Below are 18,329 nucleotides of genomic sequence, written 5' to 3'. Positions count from 1 at the left end.
AGACTGTCTATGTTGTCATTAGATACACATTGCATATACTTTACATTTTGTATGACAAAACAACTGTGAGTTCAGTTTTCTGAATGATGGAAAACTTCATTCTAAAAACACCCTTTCACCACTCCTTCTGCAGCAAGAACACAATTGTGAATTGCTGATTTCAATGAGATGAAATCAGGCTGAGGCTGTCAGGTTTCTGAGCCATTTGGAAGGGATGCTGAACAGAGGAGTGTTGTGACCAAAGAGAGACATTAGGTTTTATGTCAAACTGTTCATTGATTTAGCTTGGAGCTGAGGAGGCCAGCACAATCTCTTTCAAAGCCTTCTGAGAGAAAGCTTATCTTGCTTTGCATCATTTTGTTGTGAGCAAAAGCAACAAACACCCATTTCAGGGTGAAAATGCATGATGTATAAAGCAGATTTAACAGTCAGAAGACCTGAGCACTCCATGAAAATTCTATGCCACTGTTTCAATTTATTTTCTAGAATGACCAGGAAGCCATACCATAAGTAAAAGATGCATAGCAAAAATAGTCTAAACTTCTTGGAATTATGGACACAGCTCTCCCAGTGGAGGCTTCAGTTCTGTGTGTATACACAATCTTTCCTACAAAACATATTGCAAAATACTGTAAACATTACTAACTAAAACTGAACAATGCAAAATATAAGAAAAATCAGATAACATGCCAGTTGTTCTACTGACAGAATGCCTTGCTTATGAACCAGTAATCCAACATTTGCCAACAGCATTGGAATACAAGGTGCCTTCTGCCTGCTTTATAAACCACCTTCAAAAATAACTAAGAGCATTTAATTACTTTCACAGGGAAAAACATAAACCCACAGGTTTAAATCATTTTGCACATAAACCAGTATCATAGTCAAAAAGGAGAAACGTGTGTGACATGCCACAGCATTGCAGAAAGGCTTGGCTGGACATGCCCCTCCTCACAGCAGCTCCCCAGCCCTTCCCAGCAAGTCCCTGCAGCATTCTGCCATGTACAACACAACTGGGGCTCTGCTCCCCGTGCAGGAACCCAGGAGGGAAGTTTAGAGGAAATATTTCAAGTCCTGTCAATTTGAAAATGAACACAGGTTTGTAAGTCAATGCTGGAACTGAAACACAACGTGATGCACAAAAGCTCCTTTCCCCTCCTTTCCCTCTGCAACAAAATGGATGAGTAAGACATGGCTGTGTTACTTTCACAGAATATTGGCACCACAAAATGCAGATTTATAGTTACATTTCTTGCTTTCTAGCCAAGAAAAATAATATGCATTTTGATATTGATTTTAGCTTTCTTAACCTTTGACTGAAGCACCATGAACGCTTTGCGTAACACTTTAAATTTGAACACTGAGGACTATAAAAAGTCATAGTTCTTTTCTTCATAAAGTCACTGTATACCATTTTTCAAAAATAAAGCATCATCTTCCTTTAAGCATGTGTTTTACTTTTATAGGCTTGCTGACACTTTTATTGTCAAATAATTTGAAACTGCCAGGCAATGAAGCAAATTATGGCCAATATCACAATGGGAAGCAATACTTTATTTGGGATATCTGAGCCATGTGTAGGAATTGTTATGACCCAAGCACCAACCCAACCCAAAGACAAGCTCTCGCAGGCATTTTTTGGGAAGCCTGCATCTACTCCCACGAGCTAACACATAAAGCTGTCACCTTCCTGCTCCACAGAGCTGCTTGATCTGCACACTCAGAACTGGATCTCCTCATGATGGTTATAAAAGAATTACTCTTGTGCAGTTAATGTGGCAGAGCAATGGCTGGGGTGAAACCCAGGTGGATGTCCTTGTGCAATGCACCCCGACCCAGTGTCCCACTGAGCATCACCCACCTGCAGCCCACCTCCTCCCCAGTCTATTCTCAGGGCAAAATCTTTCCTTCCCCTGGGTGGGTTTGCAAGACTAGCAATTAGAAAACTGATACTGCCCTACTTACTGTGCCCTCCTTGCTCCTCAGGTTAAACAGATGTGAAAACTGAAAGCACTTTGCTCAGCAACATTTACTGAGGTTTTAGGGGTTTGAGCCATTACTAACCAACACTCCTATGAGCAGCCACACAGATGAACTGGTGCCAGCCAGTTTTGGGACAGCAGGAATAAAGGTGCACCCAGTTTTGTCTTCCTCTTACTGCCATAAAAGCAAGTCATCCCCAGCTGGAGATTTATGCTGTGTGATCTCAGCATACTCTGCTCTGAGTTCACAGAGAGCAGCCTGTGCTTTACACCTCACGCAGCAATTAAATCCTTAAGTATTCACACACTAACAAAACCCAACTGTTTGTTTGGTTAAACACTTCTAAGGCAATTTCAAGCTTAAGGGAACTAGGTATCAGCATTTCTATGAGATATGTTTTGGAAACAGGCCAGCTGATGTGGAAATAGGGTGGTTTAACAGGAGACCACAAGAATGAATTAATGTAAATGATATGACAAGGAAGAAAACAGAGAGATAAGTGACACATACTCTTTCATACACTTGCATCTTAACTAGCCAAGAGTTATCAATTAAAAAAGCAGCACAAGGTAAGATAAGATCACAAACCCCAAGAGAGAACTGGGACAGCATAGGGTATAGTCCTACCATGCTCAGGAAGAGGTTTTTTAAGAGAAGCCTTGCTCTTACCAGCTCCCATCTGACATGGCAGACAAGGAACTTGTACTGGCTCTGTCCTGAAGGCAGGCTTGGCTCACTGGTTTAAAGCCAGCTTTTTGTCATCAGCACCCACAGAGTCATGAATAACCTTTAAAAAACTTTTTGTGTAGGAAATTTGATTCTGAGTATTCACAAGAAATCAAGTTTTTGTTTAAGCCACCTTTTCAAAAAGAGAGGCTGTAGCTACACAGGTAAATGTACTTACAGCTGCATGACTACTTTCCACCCAGCTGCAAGTTAGGTAACCATGGGCTCCCACACTTGCTGTTTCTCCTCAACTGTCTTTTCATCTTGTCTACCTTCTCCATGACTTTTTTATCATTGCTCATCTTGTACCACTGTCTCACTTCCCAGGCTTTCCCAAACTACCTCAAAGATAATGGGAGTCTTGTCTCAAACTCTTCTCACAGAAGATGACAAAATCCACCACTAAGCTTTGCTCAGATAGAAAGAGTGCAATAAAAATAAATATCTCTGTCTACACTGAATTTTGAAGGAGAGAGGATTGCCTGCCTGTATCTCTACAATTCCAACTACAGAGATTTCAGTGGCTGCAGCAAGAATAAACAAAAGTTTGAGCTGGCTGGATTGAAAAATAGAAAAGAAAGCAACCAAACACAAAAGCTTCAGTGGGTGTTGGTGCCTGCACTGCTCAGGGTTTCCCCTCAGTGTCACAGACACAGGACACTGGCTGACAGAATCAGAGCAGCAGTGTGCTGTACTCCTGGCAGGGAGCTGTGCCCCTGCTCTGCTGCTTCAGCCCTGATGCTGAGAGAAAACCAACAACAGAGTGTGGGAGTGTCCTCTCTTACAATGGTTTGTGCCAAGCAGACCTTCAGATCCATTCCTCCCATAGGATGTGAAATCTAAATCTCACTGAATTTACCAGATGAGCTGCATGCAAGAGCTGGTTCAGTAAACACCTTGCTATTTTCACACACAGGCTAAGGAGTCCCTTGCTTACAGCATTTATGTCTTGAAGAAATCTGCTGTGAGATGCTTAAGTTTCTGCCCTAAACCAGCCAATTTCCATGACCAAATAGAAGCCCTCTTCTATCCCCGTGCAGTTTGCATTAATGCCTTCTAAAAAATGTTAAGTTTGCCCAAAGAGCCAAAAAATCTTCTGACTGGCTTGTTCACAGATAAATTCACCCCAAGTGCCATTCTCAAAGTTTCAGCTAAAGCAGAGGGATGTTTCTGATACAGAGGGGCTGCACACAAATCACCAGTACTGGGAACACCGTGCCAGTACTGCTGGGCTGGGGGAAGGAGCAATGAGGGCTCCACAAGATGCAGAAGGCAGCTGAAAACCTCAGCCAGATCCCTGCTGACAGTGTGCCAGAGACCAGGAGCAGGCTCAGGAGAAGTTCTGATGAAAGGGTTACCTATCTGACTTGTCTTTTTGCTGATTTCTTTTTTTCTGTCTTTACTACCCTAATTATTATCCCTTTTTAACAGACATATTTACTAAGCCTCTCAGCTCACTCTCTTCAGCAGTACTCTCTTTAGCAGAGTATTCCTTCTCTTTAGCAGAGACAATTTGCTGAAAAATCAGCAGAGGTGGCAGCAAACCCCAAGTTCTGGCTAGTTTCCATCCATTAGGAGCCTCCCCACTGGAAAAGCAGTAGCTGGGGCATTCATGGCTGCAGCTGACTTGCCCAAACAAGGAGCAAGGAAGCCAGAGCTGCAGGGAGGAGAGGGGGGCATCCAGGGAGAAACCTGTATTGGCAGCTGACTGCTTCCCAATCAACACAACAACAGCAAAGCTCACTGGCTCCTCACCAGGATGTGTCTCACCTGACAGGGGAAGAACACTACAGCTCCATTTGCAAGCTACTAAATGGCTGCAGTTGACTAAACCAGTCCATTTCTAGATGTCTGCTGAGAAGTGGAAGGTACTGAAAGGGAATTGCAAAAGTTTGATACTTCCAAAACAGGCCAGGATTCTTGGGTGCTGGCATTGAGAACTACAAGCCTTAGCTTCCAGCACCTGTGTCTGGACACTCTGACCTGTGCTGCCCTGACAAACAACCACTGGAGAGCAGCTGAACAGGTGAAGGGGCAGAAGTTACTTCATGATTTTACTGTAAATATTGTCACGTTTTCTTACGTGTGTGGGCATGCTCACACACATGTGTCCATGAAAGTAAAACACTTCCAATGTCTTTCCATGATGAAAACTGGGCCAGTGTCCAACAGCACAGGTTCACTTAGTTTTTTTTGAAAGCCTATGGGGTTTTTTTTGTTGATTGTTCAAGCAACCTCCAAATTATCAGTTCTCAAACAGAACACAACAGAGAGGAGTTTTAAATATTCTACAGAAGCTGAAAACAGAATGAAAAACCCCTGAGAAGACAGTTGCTAGCCTTTCCATGGACATGTCCAAAAATTCAAACCAAGTGCACAGCAGTGAAGGTAGCAACTAGTACTGCCAAAAAGGAGGCTGCCCATTCCCCAGCTGAGTGGGTTATTCTGCCTGTAAGAGCATTTCTTTCCTTTTTGAAGGGAACACCCTCTCTTCATGGCAGCCCCTGAAGTGGATTGTAGGCAAGTGCAATCAGGAGCAGTCCTGCCCTGAACAGGGCTGAGCCCTGCTGTGGAGCAGCAGCAGAGCAGCAGGACTCCCCCTGGGGCTCTGCCAGACTGTGCCCCTGCCGTGGGGAACAAGAGATTCTCTGGGCAGACACAAGGGAAGAACTACCACTGACCTGATACAAGGGCTGGGAATTGCATCTGCTTCAGGGGGGGCACACAGGAGTTGTGCTGGGGACTTTGCTCTGAGTGGTTGAGAAGCCAGGCAGGCTCCCACTAAAACTGCATTTTGACCTACACAATTGACTTCCCCACTCCAATGAGAAAGATTTTGCCACTGAATTCTATCCAACACAAGCAACATCCATCAAGAGTGCTTCTATCACACTGCATGTACATTTGTGTTAAAGACCACCACAAAGTCCAACAGCAGCCAGTTTTTTTTCAGAATATGCTGGGAATGCTATGCTAAGACTATGACAGATAAAACTCACAGTTGACAATTAAAAAGACATTTCAAATACATTACAGACAGCAAAAATTACAAGGCAGTCCATAATACAGCACTTAAAGGAAAGCTAAAATTTGTTACAGCAAGCACACTACTAATACTTAGTGATCTGAGCTTTGGTGAATAGGCTTATTCTTATTTCTGGCAGTAAGCAACCTCACAGCCTGAATTAACCAGTACCAACAGAACCCATTCAATTACAGCAAAATTATTGTTAATTCTAGCAAATACATTTCTCTATTTTTAATCAAATTCAATTTTTCTGAATTAGCATAAAATTAATTTAGTCCATAGGTACAACAAAATGAAAAATTCCTACACTTGATGAAAACAGTAAATATTAATCAAACGAGAGGAATCAGGCCAAAGGAATTATTTCAGAAATGGATAGCCAGTAAATTTTGCAATCAACCAGTAAGTAGCAGCAATGTACTTTGTATTATTATTAGAAACAAAACCATTACTACCAACAAGCTGTTTCAAAACTGCAGACTGAAAAGTTAAAGCTAACCATAATTTTTGCATATTATTACAGCACTGAACTTCAAAATGCAAAAAAGTGCACAAGGCCAAATGAAAATACTAGTCCCACCCACATAAAATAGTTGAGCATTTACATCTGACACATGAACATCCTGAGATCTGACAATCAGTGCTTTCAAGAAGTAATAAATACAATATTTTGTACCACAGGATAGATGGTTTTAATAGCAGACACTGAAGGACTTGGGTTGGAAAAGGAAGGACTTTTATTATCTGATGGAAAAAGAGGGTCAGTTCCTGCTTTTTAAATACAACATTGCCCCCACCTGGACAAATGAGTTGTGGTTCTAGGTTGATATTAGTATTGTACAACTTGATAAAATACTGAGAATTCAAAAAAAAAAGTTTGGAAAACAAATATAGCAAACTTTGATCATCCTTTCTGGCATACCTTTTTCAAGCTCACCTAAATCTTTTCTTGACTTATTGAAAATTTTCCAATATTTTCCTGCAATAAATGACAGCCTGAAAGTATTTTCCTGAAATAATGACTCAGTACTCACAGAAAGTCTTACACTTACTCATTCTTCCAAAGAAGAGAATAGTGCATTTCCTACAAATAAAACTGTATAATATTACAATAAATATGTGAATACAATTTCAATGCAATATGTATACTGCACATGCATAGTGTTTGCATATATAAAAGATAAATACACATGGATTATACATGAATTGACAATTCTTTTCATCATAGGAAACTGTGTATTACACTTTGAGGTCAAAGAATTAAAGTCAGCAAAGTAAATTTTATTTTAGCTGATAGAAGGCTGAGCAACTGAATGAACAACTGAATCTGGCAGGCTCTTGCAAGAAGCAACTTCCTTCTGTGATATTCTTCACAGAATCACAGAACAGGCTGAGTTGGAAGGGACCCAAAAGGATCACCCAGTCCAGCTCCTGGCCCTGCCCAGACCCCCCAGCAATCCCCCCTGGGCACCCCTGGTGTCCAAGCACTCCTGGAGCCCTGGCATCCTCCAGTGCCCATTCCCTGGGAGCCTGGGCAGTGCCAGCACCTCTGGGGAAGCAGAACCTTTCCCTGATCTCCAGCCTAACCCTGCCCTTCTTCACACATCTTGGAGTGCCCAGCCACTCCAGGGAACCTGAAAGCTGTCCTTTGTCCCCCTTCAGCCATTAAAAATAAACAGCCCCAAACATTCAACATCTTCCCTGTCTGCTTCATCCAGAACAGCCTTCCCCAACTACCTGTACTTGCAGCCAGGAAAAACTCCCTGTGATGAACAAAGCCTCTGAAATGACAACAGGAGAGGTGCTAGAAGGATCTTTTGAGAGCACCACAGGTAATAATAAAAAGAAAACACCAAAAGCTACGTCCAAGTGCCAAATGGAAGGAAACAAACCCAAGTGTGGCAGCTTGAGCAGAATGCATGCATGTAAAGGCAGGGCTCCCAGAGGGCTGCTGAGTGTTTGCTCTGGCAAGGGCAGGATGTTACCAATTTGAAAACTTGGGCAAAGCTCCCTTCTTTCCACAGCTCTTATTTTAGTGCCCCCTGCTGTCAGTGTTATTCTGATGATTTAAATTTGCACTGGGATATTAAGGAAAGAAGTAGAAACAAAAATATGCCTCAGAGTTAAACTATTCAGCTAAAAGCTTTTTGCAATACTAGACAGTTTTCCATATCCCCAGCTCTATCATTTGACTCAGCAAATAACCATGCTTGTTGATACAGGCAAGACACACTTAAATCATTTAACATCATGCAAAGGTTGTACTTTTATGACAGATGTGTTTGGTTTTGTGACACTAACAAAGTTTTCTGGTACCTGAATGCAATAAAACTATTTCCAGGTAAAACCTGTTTTACTGTCATCCACAGCAGTGATGGCACACCATGGGAAGAGCAGTGAGAGACACTCTGTGTCACCAAGGACACTGGACTCTGCCCAGTGCTGCCACTGAAATCTGTAAATTATTTCAATGAAATAAGTAATCAATAAGCAATTATGTGAGTGTTAAAATAAACAGTCAAATAAAATGAAAGCCATCCTCCAATGATCCAACCTGCTTCTATTTAAACTTCTAAAAGCTAGTTTTATTTTATAAATAATAGATAGTCTCACTGTGAATACAAGGTTAATGGATTCTCTCTTAGGTCTGCTACACTTCCCAAGCAGTTGATGCTGGTTGTACTCCCCTTATTTATGCTTTCAGCCCAGCCCTATTAATAAATCACACTCTGGCCCTGGCTCCAGGGAGGAGCAGGGTTCCCCTGCAGCTGCCCCAGCCCAGGGGAGTGCCTGTGTTCCTTGGGGTGGGGAGCAGCAGGGTCTGCTCTTCATTAACATTGTAACTGAGGAGGATATTTCAAAATGTTAATTTTTTTTTCCCAGCAGAATAGACAATTATTTTCATTATTTTGCAAAGCCAAAATGGACCAACTAACCCCCCAACATGTTATTAAGTGCTTGAAGGTCAGTGAACCTGCCAATGAGAGTTGTTTAAAAAATGTTGAATTTTCACTGAGGTACATTTGTCAGGTGCCAGAAAAGTACCAAGACCTGCAACCTGTGACACCTGCAGGAAAGCACCTCAGGGAACAGCTGTTTCTATTCAGTTACACCTTGGGTCAGGCTGATTTTCTTACATTTCTGTTAAGTGTAAGCCACATCATGAAGAATCAATGTTTATTTTAAGATCACAGAAGCATTTTTATTTGCCAAACACTGCAGGAGCCCTGCTGATCAACTGCAACAGAACAATCAACTGCTGCCATGAGTTTGGCACGTGGCAATGCCAGGAACCCACAAAGTCAGGCTGCCAGAGCCACCAGGCTGCAAATCAAATGCAATAAACTCCAGTTTTACTCAGCACCTTCTCAAATCCAAACACAAAATATACACCTCAGGTTCTCATCTCGGATTGTTTCTAGAACAAACCAGCAGACCACAGAGGTGAGCAGACACATTTGCCCTGCCCCTTCCTCTGCTGCAGGTGGCTCTGATGCTCAGTGCTCTCCCCTCTCTCCCCAGCCATGGTGTGGCTCCACACTGCAGCACTGGCAGGGCAAGGGCAGCAGGCAGAAAGGAGGACTCAGGGCAATTGGCCTCCATTATTTTTAAGGAAGCTTTCATTTCCCAGATGGCAGGTGCTGATTTGTTGAGCCAACACTTTTCAGAGAAGCACACTGGCTCTTACTGAACTTGTTCTGGGTGCTGCTTCCCAGGGTCAGGTCATCACTCCCAGCCAAAGTCAGAGATCAGTTTAGGAGAGCTGAAACCAGAGCTCCCACCTGCCACAAGGGCCCTCTAACCATGGAACCAGCATCCTCCTGCAGTGTGAACAAAGCCAGCTGCTCATGAGACACTTGCCCAGGAGAATGAGCCACCTGGGGGCTGCCATGCTCTGAGCAGGACTCCCAGGTGCACATTTGCTCTTGATTTGTGCCTAAAGGACCCAGATCTCTACTCCTTCCATTTATCTGGGTTATTGCCTTCTTGAGTAGCAGCTTTTAATTTCATTCAACTCCTCATCAAACTTTGAAAGACCTTTGGTTTTCCAAAATGCTGGAAGTCTCTTGTGTGCAAGGCAGGAGATTGCAAACTACAACAAGTATTTAGCTTATGACTCCACTTCCCCTACTACCAAATGCAGTTACAGAAACAAAAGGGTCTTGGCATCCCATTAGTAATGCAATACCTGGAGAGGATGCAGTGAACCTCAGTCCAGGGCTCAGCTCCAATCCAAGCTGTCAGAGGCTTTAAGATGACAGAAGAAAATCAGTATTTGTCAACAGCCTGGCCATACATCATCACTGCCAGCTGTGATTTGCTACATTCCAAGTAGAAGATTTTATTTAAAGTTAATAGTGAGTAAAAGGGCCAAGTGCCCACAATGGTGACTCAGCCTACCCCATTTATCTGGATGACCTTTCTGACCACAGAGACAACAGACACCTGCTTAGGGAAAGTGTTTGTTTAGAGCAAATTGATAATTTCAGTGTTCACCACAGAATGCTATAGTACATGAATCATTTATACAAATCACTGATTTGCTGATTTTGCAATATTTGCTTTTAATACCCATACTAGTTAAAGATCTGTATCCTGAACACCTAAACCTCCCTAAAAATACTGCTTTCTTTCTCTGTCAATCACAGTGCTTTGTGTTAGAAAGCTATTTCAATATTTAACAGATTGAAAAGGATAGCCCTGCTTAGCAAGACAATGTGTATTAACAAGAAGTGTCAGAAATTCCCTTGATAGCCCTTTGTTTTGCACTGGGATCTTTTAGTGCAGAAGCTCTACCTATAAAAAGTGTGGATTATGATGCAGTATCAGAGATACAATTCCATACCAGCTTCTTAGAGAAGCAATAAACCCACTTGATACAGGTTAATTTAAGAAAAAAACATCATAAAGCCTGGCTTTTCTAAAGCTTCCACAGCTTTTGACAAAGAAGTTAGAATAACAGCCTTAAAAAAGATATAAAAATGCAATAGCACAAGTATTTTGGCCTATGATCTTCTTTTAACAACTAAATCCTTGTTACTTACACTTTTGAAAAAGCCAGTAATGTGTGCACTCAAGCATTTCACAGAAGCAAAGCCTTAGTTTGCCAAATGTGTTTTTTTTCTAATATTCAGGTGCCTAGTTGACTTATTTATGATACTTCCTGCACTGTACTGCTTTGTACCTAAAAAACCTGAGCTGCACATTTCTGCAAAACCCATGAATGTTATTCATATCCACTAAGTAATGTTAAGAAAAAGGCATGAAATTCTACAGAATAATTTATTAAAAATCATACCAAATACCCAATCTCCCAATTCTATTACATACAACTTTATGAGTTAGAATAATGTTATGCCAAAACGCTGGCAGAAACAAAAATAACCCTTAAAATACTCTTACCTCTTTTTCACCATAAATAGTCTATTTTTTCCCATGTTCAGGGCTTCCTAACACTATCCAACAGAGGGCTCCCCATAGCTATTAAAAAGCTTAATTGAAAGCCAACATACAAATGCTAATATACACAGACAAATCAGCACACTGTCATTATAATGCCTCCTCTGTATGCACACACACACCCTTCTACACCCAAATTAGACATTTGTACAGTCCCACAGTGAAACCACTCAGAATTTGTATGCTGCTCATGCATGCTACACCTCAAGACTTTTTCCAAATCATTATTTTTAACTCTGGAAAATGAGTGCATTTTTAAATTGTCTTTACAGAAATTAAATCACTTTTTCTTATTATTCTTTTATTCTCCCTTGAGACAACCACTAAGAAGCCAGTGTGGAGCAGAGTCTGCTCTGTGAGTACCAGCCAGGGAAGGGCAGGGCAGTGGCTGGAGCCTGGCAGGTGCTCATGTGTCACATTCACATTTTCTGAAAAATCCCTTGCCCAGGATTGTTCTCCTGGGAAGCTGAGAGGCCTCAGAGAAAAGGAAAACAATTCTTATCTCATTTGCTTCTCCTGTGCTGTGCTGATGTGGAATGTGTTTGGAGATTGTTCACCCACAGGTGATTGTTCCAGTGCATTCTGCTGGGAGTTGTTTTCACTCTTTGCCCAATCAGGGCCAGGCTGTGTCAGGGCTCTGGAGAGAGTCACCAGTTTTCATTATTATCTTTATAGCCTTCTGCAAGTATCCTTACTGTATTCTTTAGTATAGTTTAGTTTAGTATTCTTTAATATAATATAGTATCATAAATTAGCCTTCTGAGAACATGGAGTCAGATTCCTCCCTGCCATGGGGCACCCCACAAATACAACACTCCTGCATCTGGAGCAGCCTTGGCTGACACCACCTGCACCTGAAAACATCTTCAGCAAGAGTAGGAGGTTATTCCAGACCCTGTTAAACCTTGCTCTCTTTTTTGAGGCACAGGTGCTGCTCAGCAGTTTTGAAACCCTGAAGTGATTGGTGTGTTTGGTAGGTTATGGTTTCCTGACACGGAGATACCTGAGGCTAGTAAAACCCAAACATATTTTAAAGACTTCCCCAGTACTGCAGAAAAGAAGGGTTTGCAAAGAGTCTTGTATGAACTCTTGTGGTTTAAGGAGGACTACAGCCATCCACTAAATTGTCCTTGGAGACTGTAAGGGAAAGATTCCTGCACACACCCTTCACCCTGAGGTCTCCCTCACCGTTTAAAGACCTTAGTTTTCAATCTGGGATATGGAAATGCACTGTGGCATAGCTTCTCTCAGTAGCACAGGCTGAGATTTCCTGTATGCTACACACTTTCCTTTTGAAATTTAATTGAATGACACAGCTGATACACTTTTATGTTGGTATGTCCTTCCTGATCAAAAAATGCTCATAGCATATTATCTACTTAAACACAACATAATCATAAATCAAAACTATTGCCCTGCAATAAATTAACTTTAGTATTTGATGGGTTTAGTAAGATATTAACCACAGATGAAGATAATACATAAACTATTGCACAAGAAGCTTTGAATAAAGTTTTTACAGTATTATAAAGAAATTATCTATCTATAATTCCGTAAGTTCACTGTGCAGCACCTGAAGATGTGCCTGGAACTTTAGCCAACAAGGCATATTTTTTAACTTCTGAGATTCAATTTGTTTTCCATAATAGGTTTTGAGCTTATCGATGATAATACTAATTTGCTTTTCTTTATACATTTACATTCCACTGTGAAAATACATACCTACCCTCCTCCTGAACAGGCTACAGAGGAAATTCTATACAATTCCTCCACTGAATTCTATACAATTCCTCCACTGATTAACTTCTCCAAAACTAGTTTTGCATTTTTATAAACAAAGGCTGTCTTTGGAGGTGAAGTGTGAAAGTTATGATCTGATCAATTACACATCAGACAAATAGGTCTGTATTTCAACTTATGGGAATGTATTTGGTGTTTCTATTCACTCTGCTCCCACCTGCAGTGATACTGCAAAGCAGGTGGACAGGTAGACAGAGAAAGCTTTATGGTATTTGCAGCTGTATTACACATCACTAAACTCTAAATAAATCTTTAGAGGGAGTTTTTGGCACAACACAGAACTAGAAGCACCTTCCCTGACCTGAACTGGGTTTGATCTCTTCACACATTCTAATCTCTGCTTCCTTGTGGGGGTGTCTGTGTGCACACAGGCATTTGTAATATCTAATCCATTCTGCAGTTCCATGCAATTCTCTGAAAGCAGCCAACACTCTTGTGATCCTCCACTCCACCACCAGAGCTGAGGTTTGGATCTGAGGTACAAGAGCAAACTCAAATGATGAATTTTCTAACTGCCCTTGTACTTAGAATACAGCAATTTCTTAAACTCAATTCTAATTGCCTCTGGTTCAGGAGTGTTTGAAACAATACCTCCTTCTCCCTTTCAGCTGGAGATGCAGATGTACAGAACCTTTGGAAGAAACCAGAATAATTTGGCATGCAAAGCTCCCTTCTATTTTAAAGATTTAGACTTTTTATCAGCATGCAGTTATCCTTTTTCTAAGAGTACATACAATTCCTGTATGGAAACAGCAGTGGCAAAAGAGAAATACCAAACCAACTGTAACCCTTTACTTACCATAAGTCTCCATCTTCAATAGTCTTATCATTTGGGGCTCCAGCATGGCCATAGTGCAAAACAGATGAGTTCTCCCCACTGATGGGCAAACAGAAAATTAGCACAATTAGTGGAAGAAGAAACATTAACACACACATTCATATGACATAAGAAGGAATTCTGTGAGCATCAGTGTATTCACATAAAAAGCAGCCTGTGAGAGCTGTCACCATCCCTGCCTGGGGTGGGCTGCAGCAGCCACACCACCCCTTGTGCAGCAGAGATGGGCATGGCTCAGGAATTCTGCTACTCTGGCTGTAAGGAGAGATGGGCATGGCTCAGGAATTCTGCTACTCTGGCTGTAAGGAGAGATGGGCATGGCTCAGGAATTCTGCTACTCTGGCTGTAAGGAGAGATGGGCATGGCTCAGGAATTCTGCTACTCTGGCTGTAAGACAGGACCTGGCTGCAGAAGGAACATGGCACAGCTCACATGAACATTTCCTATGTCCATGACAGTGTAAAGGAAAGAAATTTGTGCAAGTAATTTTTCAATTTATACCCACTGAATATTTTCTGGTGGGGTTTTTTTTTGGTTTTTGGTTTGGTTTTTTTGTTTGTTTGTTTTGTTTTTGTTTTTTTAATTACTTAGTGCTATTTTTCCCTATTCAAGGTTAAGTAGTCTGAGGCATAAAACAAACTACCTTCCACTGGGGTACAATCTGACATTTGAAACACTTTAGGAATCACTGGGACAGGAGGACTTGAGCTGTCTGAGGGAACAGCTTCAGTTGCCCTCTGGCATGGCCACAGGTGGTCTCTCCTGGAGGGATGCACTGCTTGGGGAACATTCCCAGCTCACAATTCCAGCAGCAGGAGCAGGGATGAAACCTGTCACTCTCTTCTTGGCTGCTGTTGAAAAATCACATTGCAAAGAAAAGATTTTTATTCCTGGAAACCTTTTAGAGTAAACTGCTGATTCACAAGAATAAAACAGCTCCAGAGAAGGATGGACACTTGTTCTGTGGTTCTGAAGTTCCATGATCCACTAGGTGACCTACATTTGGCCTTGGCATCCTCTCTTGCCTACTGATATTCCTCTGGGTCTATAAAATGTCAGTTAAAAGGCTGATAAAGATCTCAAGCTCTACCTATTTTTCTTTTACTGTTCTCTTCAGATAGATGCTCTTGCTTTTTCTCTTCCAAAAGCTGGAAGAATTACATCACATCCAAAAATACACACGTTGGGACAGGGTTACTGCAGCTTCTCTCCAACCCCTGCAGCTCCCTTGCCAGTCTGTACCTCAGCTGTAATCAAAACCTTTCACTGGTCACCCTGCTCAAACTTGGTTCTTTCAAGCTGTGATGCTGGAACAGCTTTGTATCTTGGATGTCAGGAATCTGAGGCTCAATTTCAATCAATCTTTTGTTGTGTCTGGAGTAAATGTGACATCTGACATACTTCTCATCTTGGACTTCTGATGTGTGCAATTACAAAAACAGTAAGCATGCACTGTATCCAAAAAGATATTACCTTCAGGATACATTAAGTACTTGTGATATTAGATGTTTACCAGATCATCAGTCAGACAGATAATTTCATAAACAATGATTATGGAGTAGAAAGTAGCAAGTTTCTGCAGGCTCTCAGTCTAAATGGCTGGACTGAGTCCCTGGAAGTGTTTAAAAAGAAATGTAGCTGTGGCACCTGGGGACACAGTTCAGCAGTGAACTTGGCAGTGCTGGGTTAAAGGATGGACTGGATGATCTCAGAGGGCTCTTACAACCTGAATAATTCCACACTGATATTTTGAAGACATTAAGTATTTATTGTTAAGTATTTTTTAGCATATAAGAATCACTATGTAATAAGACAGTGAAAGGTGATATTTCAGAATCAGGGAGATGATCTTCTGATACAAAGTGTACTTCATAAAATTATAAACACTCCAAACAGAAAAATTAGAACAATTAAAAATTGTTAAATCACAAGTTAAAAAGCCCCACAGAAGTAAGGCTGCAACACATTAATTTTGTGATGCTGGTCCAATGGCTTAAGCAGTTTGACAATGGGCTGGATGCTTTTCCCTTGCTGGATGCTGGACTTGAGAAGCTCTGCAGCTGTGCAGATAGCTAAAAATGGACCCAGAAAGCCTGTATACAAGATGAAGACAGACATGAACTTCTTTCTGAGATGTTCTGTCTCCTGGGCACTGTTGGAATATTTTCCACACCAGGACACTTTCAAATTTAGTTTGCTCTATCTGAAGAAAAAAATCTGTAATAAAGCAATGGAGTGCAATGAAAAGAAAAGGTGTGCTGGGCCAGGCAGGGTGTGCAGTGGGAGCTGTGCTCCAGCTGAGCTCTCCCAGCAGGGGACAGGGGGGCAGAGCTCCTGCCCCTGCCCTGCTCTGTCAGCACAGGGAGGGGAGGCAGCATCACCCCCTGCCTCAGGAACTGCTTCCCAGGTCAGGGCTAAAACTTTGGGAGGATGGCATGTGGAAATAACTGGAATGACCTTGCATGACATTGTTTGGTGTTGAAGGAAAAACACAGGAAATAATAAAAAGCACCAACTGTGGAAGAGGTTTTACAGTGACTTCTGTGACCCAGAGAGAAGTCTGATGAGAGGATCCATGTTTACCCCTGAAAGAATTTTCTACCAAGGTCATTGACATAAAAACCAAGAAAGAAGAAGGATAAATAAGAGAAACCTGCAACTGCCTATTCCAATGAGCACTTTGTCTGCCTCTTCTGACCAATGAGTAAAGTGTAAACTTATGAGTTTGTAAGAATGTATAAAAAGCATCCATGCTATAATAAAAACAGGTTTGAGGCCTTCTGAAAATGGAATGCTGCTTTGTATTGTCTCCATCTCAACTACGACAACCAACAGCTGGTGTGCACATCCACACTCCACAGCAGTTTAGCTGCAGATACCATTCCTTATCTCCCTCCAATACTGGGGATAAAGTAGGAGAAGCAAACAGCACATGCATATATTTATGATCAACTTTCAAAAAATTATCATGAACCTTAAGGGCATGACTCCATGCTTGTGTATTTGCAGACAGCTCGTTTATTTATCAAGATGTGCTGGCACCCTCAGTGACAAATACCATACCAGTGCATAAATAAGTCATATACTCCAATTTGACAACTGCACAAATGCTTTCAACAAAACACATTGCAAATACAAAGATATGGGGTTTCTTTTGCACATTTTAATGTAAAGGTTTTAGTTTACAAAATATTTCTGTCAGGCTCAGCACCAACTGTGAGGGGAGCTGCATGAAGGATCTGGTTTTCAGCACCGTTGGTGAAGCGTTAAGCAGGCACAATCTTTCTTGGCATTGGAGACTCCTGATCTGTCAGGCACATCTTGGCTCTGTCACACACAGGGGATCACAGCACACAGAGCACAGTTGGTGCTGAAGACCAGATCTGCACACCATATGCATTTCAGGGATTTACTGGCATGAGAGGGTCTGCTCCCCTGGCTGCCTCTGGGCAGGTACCCCGGGCTCAACACCCATCAGCAGCCAGGCAGAGCCAACCTGCTCTTGAAAGCTCCCCAACTGCTTTTCCCCCAAAACAAAACCAGCACGTGCACTGAAGGACTGATCCCTGGCTCTGAGCAGGCCCTGCAGCTGAGGATGAGTGGGAGAGCTTGACTCAGACATGCACTACTGACCCAAACTAAGACAGAGATATGGAAACCTCCAGTGGGATCCTGCTAAGAGGTGCACCTCCAATCTCCCCTGCAGGGTGCATCTTTGCTACTGTCCTAGATGAAGGCAGGAAGATGCTTCTGGAGCAATGCCACAGAAATGATGTGTAGCCACAAGGTAAATGCTACAGTTAGCCAGAAATTGTTCACACTGATTCAGTAAGCCTTTCAAGGTGGCTTTAAAACAATTTAAACAAAACCCCCAGCCACTGGAAAAGCACAGAATTCACAGAATGACCAGGTTGGAAGAGATCTTCAAGATCATTGAGTCCAACCCAACTCTAACACTTCAACTGAACCCTGGCACCCAGTGCCACATCCAGGCTCTGTTAAACACACCCAGGGATGGGGACTCCACCACCTCCCTGGGCAGCCATTCCAGAACTTTATCACTCAAGCAAATGAAAGCAAATGAGCCTCATATAGAAGCTACTTCTTTGTTTTCCAAGAGGCAACACTTGCAAGGTCCAGCACTGGAGTGCCAAGTCACAGTTTATGATGAAGCACCGTGGGAGGTGAGGACCACTGGCTTCGCTGCCTTCCTTTTGGTCAGCACCTGGGAAAATCACCACACATGAGGATGCCAATGCTCACCTTCAGGCAGCCAACCTGAAAAGTCCTCCAAGAGGTTCCTGTGTATCCATTTTTATTCCTTCAATAAGTTGCTTCTAACTGGTGTCAAAGACATGTTTGTTACAGAAAGAATTGCACGAAGCAGCAGAAGAGCTGCAAATTAACACTGAGAATGCAAAATGCAGTAAGAGACTCTGAGTACTAGCAAAGGAAAACAATCCCCCAAGATGCATTTGAGATCTGAAAGCACCC

At 42.1% G+C, this 18,329-nt stretch overlaps 1 protein-coding gene across 4 annotated transcripts in view; it reads right to left on the bottom strand.

Annotated features, from left to right (window-relative positions):
* Nucleotides 1-18,329, bottom strand: part of PEPD (peptidase D) — a 146,246-nt gene that overhangs the window by 43,410 nt on the left and 84,507 nt on the right. For all 4 annotated transcript variants that reach the window (XM_059857803.1, XM_059857806.1, XM_059857804.1 and 1 more), the window contains exon 11: nt 13,797-13,874. In XM_059857803.1, coding sequence (XP_059713786.1) covers nt 13,797-13,874 — 78 coding nt within the window. The remainder of the gene's footprint in view (nt 1-13,796; nt 13,875-18,329) is intronic.

Source organism: Haemorhous mexicanus, chromosome 12 (assembly GCF_027477595.1).
Source record: "Haemorhous mexicanus isolate bHaeMex1 chromosome 12, bHaeMex1.pri, whole genome shotgun sequence".
Lineage (NCBI taxonomy): Eukaryota > Metazoa > Chordata > Aves > Passeriformes > Fringillidae > Haemorhous > Haemorhous mexicanus.
Note: the sequence above shows the minus strand (reverse complement) of the source record. Positions and strands in the feature narration are given on the sequence as shown.